Below are 6869 nucleotides of genomic sequence, written 5' to 3'. Positions count from 1 at the left end.
TTTTTTTTTGGTGGAACCGGGGATTGAACTCAGGCACTTGTGCTTGCCAGGCAAGCGCTTATTCTACTGAGCCATCTCCCCAGCCCCTCAGGGTGTTTTTGAAGTGTTTCTTTTTTTTTTTTTTAGTTCCCTGAGTTAACTTGCTTCCTTTAAGTTCCTTTACTTTCTATGTTGACCTATGTCTTTTTAAAAAAACAATGACCATAGCAGCATTTATTAAACACTTATGATGTGACATGTAATATCCCGAGTTCTTTACATATATTAACTAGTGTTGACAGCAGGTAGGTTGACCATATTCTCTTTCAGATTTGACACTTTACCTGAGTAAGGCACAGAAAGAATTTGTAAATAACCCAGGGACCCCTGTTGGAAAGTAACAGAGCTGGGATGTAATGCAAGCAGCTTCTATTCCAGCATCCTACCTCTCCATCACCATTCCTACTACCTTCCAAGGCAGTGGGTTGCTTTATCTAATTTTGTTTTAACTTTTATTAGTTCATAATGATTGCCTTCACTGTGGAAGATTGGTACATACACATAACACGTCTCAGTTCCCTTCCTTTCCCCTCTTCCTCCACTCCATTGGACTATGAAGGTGCTCTTTTCAGGTACTTGATGATTCATGGCTTGTGCTTATTTAATTGTAAAGCTCTCCATTTCCAGTTGGCAGCTCTCTGTGTGTCATGTGTGGGCTTTTCTGTAGGGCACTCTGGCTGGGATGTTTCCAGTTAGAGGATCATTAGTAGTTCATGTCTGAAGACCATTTTAACCCATATAAATTTTCCTCAGTTTCCCTTGGGAAGGTAGAGCCTAATTGTCAACAATTTTTTGCAGCTCAATGAGGTAAGGAGTGCTGGTATTGCTGTTCAGTAAGTCAGCTGGTACTTAATACCTTTGTTTTGAATGTGTTAGTGCCACCTTCACCTGGGCCAGATATGGTAGAGGCTCAGATTCTGTATTTCCAAAGAGTATGTTTGTGTCAATATGTGTATGTATGCTGGTGTGAAAGAGAATGATTGAGAGATCATACAAATAAGAATGTATGTGGATGCACTGAAAGAAAGGAAGAGGGCTGGAGAGATAGCTCAGCAGTCTTAAGCCCCTGCCTGGTAGGCACAGGGTCCAAATTTGATCCCTGGTACCGCATGCTGTGTCATCCCGAAACTGGGTGTGGTGGTACGTGCTTGTAATCCTACCACTAAGGAGGCTGAAACAGGAGGATTTCTGCGAGTCTAATCTGTGTAGCGAGATCCTGCACCAAAAAAAATTTTAAAAAATGACAGAACAGAAGAAGCTTTTTAGACTTTGGCCAGTTTCCCTTCCATTTTTGCTCTTGCCCTAGTACTTGTGCCTTTGAGTAAGACTATCTGGGCTGTGTCAGATCAGTACACAGCTGTCTCATCACTTTCTACTCATCTTTTGCCTCATCTCCCACTCCCTAGCTCTTGTAGGGTCTGTGTCTTATTTTGTTTCTTTTTTGTCATCTCACTAGATAATGGGAGAAAGTGGTGGTAAACCCTGTGTTAAATTTCCCATGCTATACTCAAAACTGGCCTTTTCTCATTTGAAACACAATTTCAGCTTGGTTTTCCTGACTCTTTACAGTTACCTTCAACCAGTTCTTTCTGTAATCACAGATTCCCTGTTCAAATTCCTTGCTGCTTGAAAGACTGTATGTGCTTTCTACTCAGTTTCTTTAGTGACTCATTAGAGACACTGAATCACCACATCCAAGTTTGATCTTTAATTATCGTTTTTTTTTTTTTTTTTTTTTTTTAAGAGACAGGGTCTTGCTATGTATTTCAGGCTAACTTTAAACTCAGTGTGTGGTCCAGGCTGGCCTCAAATTTGAAGCAGTCCTCCTGCCTCAGCTTCCCGAGTGGTGGAATTATAGGTATGCACCACCACGCCCGGCTCAATCCTCATTATTTTTATGTGTTATTATCATCTGATTAATGAGTTAGATTTTTTTGTGTGTGTATGTGGTAGGAAATACGCTAATGTTTTACAGAGAACTACAGTAATTACTGTTTGATAGAATATATTAAAGTAAATTTGGGCTTTTACATTTATATTTCTTTTGTGAATGTCTTGCTTAGCCTTTTTTTGAAGTCTCTTTTTTCTCACCAACTTCCTTTAGCATTTTCGGTTTTCTGGTTCAAGGTCTCACCATATAGTTCAGGCTAACCTTGAACTCACTGTGTAGCCCAGGCTGGTGTCAAACTCAGGGAGACCGTCCTGCTTCAGCCTCCAGAGTGCTGGATTTACAGGCATGTGTACTATGCCTGGCTCTTTAGTGACTTCCAAGTACCCTTTACAAACTAAGGTGATTAACAATTTGTAACGCCTAAGAATTCCTTTTGAATTACTTTTCTTTTTTATTTGTATTTGAATTTGTAAGTTTTACATAGTTATCTATCTCTTAGAACTTTTAGTGTTATGTTCAGAAAGTTTTTTTTTTTCCAAAACTTAATCAGTGAATTATTGTTTATGTAGAATCCAATCTGTTCTAGATTATTGATAGCACTAAGGGCTTCTTATCTTTAATATAAAACAATACAGAGATGCAAATAAGATGTGGTATGTTACATGCAATGTAAGGACTGGTAAGAAAAGGCTGCATTACTAGCTATGTTAGCACATGCTTATAATCCCACCTACCCAGGAGGCTGAGGCAGGAGGATTGCAAGTTTGAGGTCAGCCTCAGCAATTCAGCGAGAGTCAAAATCAGATTTATAAGGGTTAGGGACATAGCTCAATGGTAGCACAGTTGTCTATCATATATGAGACCCTGGACTCAATCTCAGTACACATACCTGTCCCCACACACAACTCCCCACATACACAGGAAAGAAAAGAAAAAACCCTGACCAAGTGTAACAGATTCGTATATGTTGGGAACCCTTTTCTTGATATACATTTATTTTGTAGATCAGTTAAAGAATATTTAAATGCCTGTTATTTTGCACAATTATTCTGAAATTTCTTTGAGAACAGTAGCCATCTCTTTCTTCTACATAACACTGCTTCTTAAATGTCTACCAGTCCCATTTAAATATAGGATGACCAAAAATTGCATTTTCCCATTAATTTTTATAAGATTATATAACAGGAAATATAAAAATGATAGTTTATCAAATTTATTCCGTACAAGGATGAGTGGTTGAAATGACACCTGCTCCGGTGATGCTCCAGATAGTCAGTGTATAAGCAAGTGCTGCCCGAGAGGTGCGCCGGGGAACTGTTCCGTGGTTCATATCTCAGTGAGCTTCCCAAAGGTGTGAATAAGTGCATCTGTACATAAGAATGATAAGAGGAGTGGCATTTCTTAGTTATTGTTTCAATTTCAGCTTTTACAAGAAGTTGAAACATGGAAAGAACTAGTGAATGAGCTTAATAAGCAGAAAGTGACATTTGAAGACTCCAGAGTACGTGCAGAACAGGTTCTAAATGATAAAGAAAATCACCTCAAGGTAAACAGCTGTACTAGTTTTCATGACTGAGTTTACTTGAATATTAACTCTAACTCTGAAATTTGAAAACTTGTTTTTGGAGGCTTTTCTTTTCATGAAGTATTTGATTAGACTTTCAAGTGCTTCTTAAGATTTATGGATTTATAGCATATATATCAGATTCTATGTTCTGTGTGTCCATTTGGTCTCTTTATCTTATTCTAGGTACTTAAGGAAAAAGAATAATATGTTTACTTTTCTCTTTAGGCTGCCAACTTTCTGCTGGTAAGAGGTGGGAAAAAGTTTGAGAAATATGACAGTTAAAGTCATGCTTATTGACTGAATGTCTTTATTACCTAAATTAGCAGGCATTCTGTACTTTCATAAAGATGAAAGCCTTTTAAAATATACATTCAATTGGAACTTGACTATAATTGTAGAAATAAAATAATTGATATTCCTCTCAGGACTGGCTTGTTTTCATCCTACCCCTGTTCTGCCTGTGCCAGCCCTTTTCCTGCACATGAGCCCCTCTCCCTTCCCTGCCAACCTGCACTGGGGACTAAACCCAGGGCCTTTGCACTGAGCTGCATCCCCAGAACTTTTTATTTTTTTAATTTTGAGACAGGGTTTTGCTAAGTTGCCCAAGTAGAGCTCAGACTTGCAATTCTACTAGCCTACCAGAATGCTTGGATTGCAGGCATGAGTCCCTATGGGCCGTTTCTTTTAAATCTGTGTGTGTGTGTGTGTGTGTGTGTGTGTGTGTGTGTGTGTAGTACAGGGTCTACAGGTATGGGGATCAGACTTGCAATGAGTCTCCTATTTTCAGCCTCCCAAGTGCTAGGATTATAGGTGCATGCCACCATGCCCAATCTTAATCGCCATCTCAATGTGCCCTGGGGGCAGGGCCAGCACTGCACGCCAGGGATCAAACCCTAGCCACTGTGCTCTGCCTAAGCAGGTGCTTTAGTCTGTGGCACTATCTAGCTGGCCCTCGTTTCTTTTAAATCTTAATCTTTCACAGTATAGATACTCAAGTATGAGTATCAATAACAGGATGAAAAGCCTTCAGCAGTCTGTACACAAAAATGGGTATTGCTATTTGTTTATGTTAGTCTTGTTGCTAGGAAAATGTTATCAAGATACTAGCTTCAGGAATTTTATTCATAATTTACCATGAAGTTGACCCTTTGTATCCACAGGTTCCAAAATTATAACTTGAACCAGCCATAGATTGAAAGTGCCCCAAATTGCATCTGTATTGAATACAGAGTTGTTCCTTGTCATTATTCCCTGAACAAGGAAGCATAACAGTAATTTAGTAGAATTTACATTGCATTAGGTATTATCAGTCCTCTGGAAATGATGTGCAGCATTCAGGAGGATATGCATAGGCAATGAGCAAGTACTGTGCTGTTTATCATGAGGGGAAGGCCTTGAGTGTTGTGGGTTTCAGTATCCATGGCGGAGAGGGCGGAAGCCTGAAACCAGCTCCCTATGGGTACTGAGGGATGAGTGTACTATTTTTTCCCATAAACTTATTCTGCTTAAAGGGCTTGGGATTCTTCCTAAACCAAAGAATGGGGTGTGATCACCAACACTGCTCAAATTTGTTGTTTATACCAGAAATCCTGAAGAGAGGAATGAAGCTGAAAGGTGAAAATTTTAGACCAGGGTGTAGTCATTTGATTATCCATAGTGTTAGAGAATGGTCATTTATTCAAGAAGATTTTAAACACTTGCAAAACTTTTATTATTCTCATTTAAATTCTTCCCATAATATCTTTTTCTTCATCAACTGAGTTCTTTAGGTGTTTAATTGAATGAGTCAAGTAAAAATCTGTGATCATTTTGTGTATCATTTTATCTTACTTGCAGATTTTATATCCCATAAAATTCACTCCCATGGTAATGCCTGTTTTATTTGTGGCATGTGAGAAATGTCGTATAAGGCAGTATGTTATCACTTTGTTGTCATTTCGCGTACCTAGCAAGAATAAGCCGTTGGATTTGGTTTAGAAACAGTTTTGGTATTTAGCTCACAGAATTTAATAAACAACAAGTTTTATAATTCTTAGTAACAGAAACTACTTAGCCTAGTAACAGAAAATAAGTACTTGTGCGCTGTTACTTATTTAGATTGATTTTTATAAGCCATTAGCATAAGGCTTTACCTTCTCTCTTGCCTTTTGCCTTTGTTAAATGTCAAGTCTCTGACTGAACGCTTGATAAAGATGAAAGACTGGGCTGCTGTGCTTGGAGAAGACATAACAGACGATGGTAACTTGGAATTGGAACTGAGGAGTGAGTCAGCAAGTGATACTCACTTAGGTATTGAGTCCTGATTGTCCTTTTTTGCTAAAATGCTATCTCCCTCTTTTGCTGCCTTCCTGAGCCCCTGTGTACCCTCTTCTGTGTCCCCTTGTCCTTCAGCATATTCTGTCTGTTCCATGCAGTTGTTTTAGCTGGATTACTGCCCTTTCAGGAACACTTTCTTTAGCTCCTCAGACTCACAGCCTCCTTGCCCTCTGTTCTCATTGTGTTATGAATGTCTTCATTGCAAGTTTCCAAAATTAGAGCACATCAGTGCTTGTTTTTTCTTATTTCAAGTTAATGGATGAATGACTACTTTAAAACATGAATGTTATATAAATCAATAATTCATGATACCTCTTTTTGCTTTAGTCAGATGATTGTAGCACTTTTTTTTTTTTTTTTTTTTTTTTTTTTTGTACTGGGGATCAAACTCAGGACCTTGTGCTTGCCAGGCAGGCACTTAAGCTGCTGAGCTATCTCCCCAGCCCAGTCGTAGCCCTTTAATCACAGAACTGCAATGATAATCATATTTCACATTGTCATTGCCATTGTTGGTTGAATTCTGAAATTGGCAGGAGTTGAATTTGGTATATCCACTAGATTCTCAAGCTTATTCCTTTAAGATCTTTGTTTTGATATAATTTTATTAGTATATTTTTGTAGTACGTGATGATTACATTCATCATGGAGAGTTGGTACATAGCACGTCTTAATTTTTTTAATGTAGCCTTCTCCTTTCCTCCCTCCATCTTGGAAATAGTTTCAGACTCCTAAGAAGTTGTAAAAATAGACAAAGGTATCTTGTGTCCTCTGAGTTTTCTTTCAGTAATCGTTCCTCTTTTATGTACTTTATCTTTCCTCTGCTGTGTAAGCAACACTATTAAGGAGGAACAGGTGTGCATTTTTTAAAAAGTAAAACGTTCTTTCATGATAGTGTTCATATGTTGGAAGACAATTATCCTGAAGTAAATACATATACCAGTTCTCAGGAGATACTATCTGAGCTGTCTAGTAAATGTTTGCAACCACATTTGGTATTGATCTCTGTATGTAGTGTTTTCTTCCATACCCACATGCCTTTGGTAATATTTATTTATT

At 38.3% G+C, this 6869-nt stretch overlaps 1 protein-coding gene across 9 annotated transcripts in view; it reads left to right on the top strand.

The window, feature by feature from the left end:
* Positions 1-6869, top strand: part of Mia2 (melanoma inhibitory activity 2) — a 119078-nt gene that overhangs the window by 56679 nt on the left and 55530 nt on the right. For all 9 annotated transcript variants that reach the window (XM_023706595.1, XM_023706587.1, XM_023706588.1 and 6 more), the window contains 2 exons: positions 3354-3476; positions 5666-5786. In XM_023706595.1, the coding sequence (XP_023562363.1) occupies positions 3354-3476; positions 5666-5786 (244 nt within the window). The remainder of the gene's footprint in view (positions 1-3353; positions 3477-5665; positions 5787-6869) is intronic.

This window comes from Octodon degus, unplaced genomic scaffold (assembly GCF_000260255.1).
Source record: "Octodon degus isolate 3935 unplaced genomic scaffold, OctDeg1.0 scaffold00265, whole genome shotgun sequence".
In the NCBI taxonomy this organism is placed as follows: Eukaryota; Metazoa; Chordata; class Mammalia; order Rodentia; family Octodontidae; genus Octodon; species Octodon degus.
This window is presented reverse-complemented; position numbering and strand designations above follow the sequence as displayed.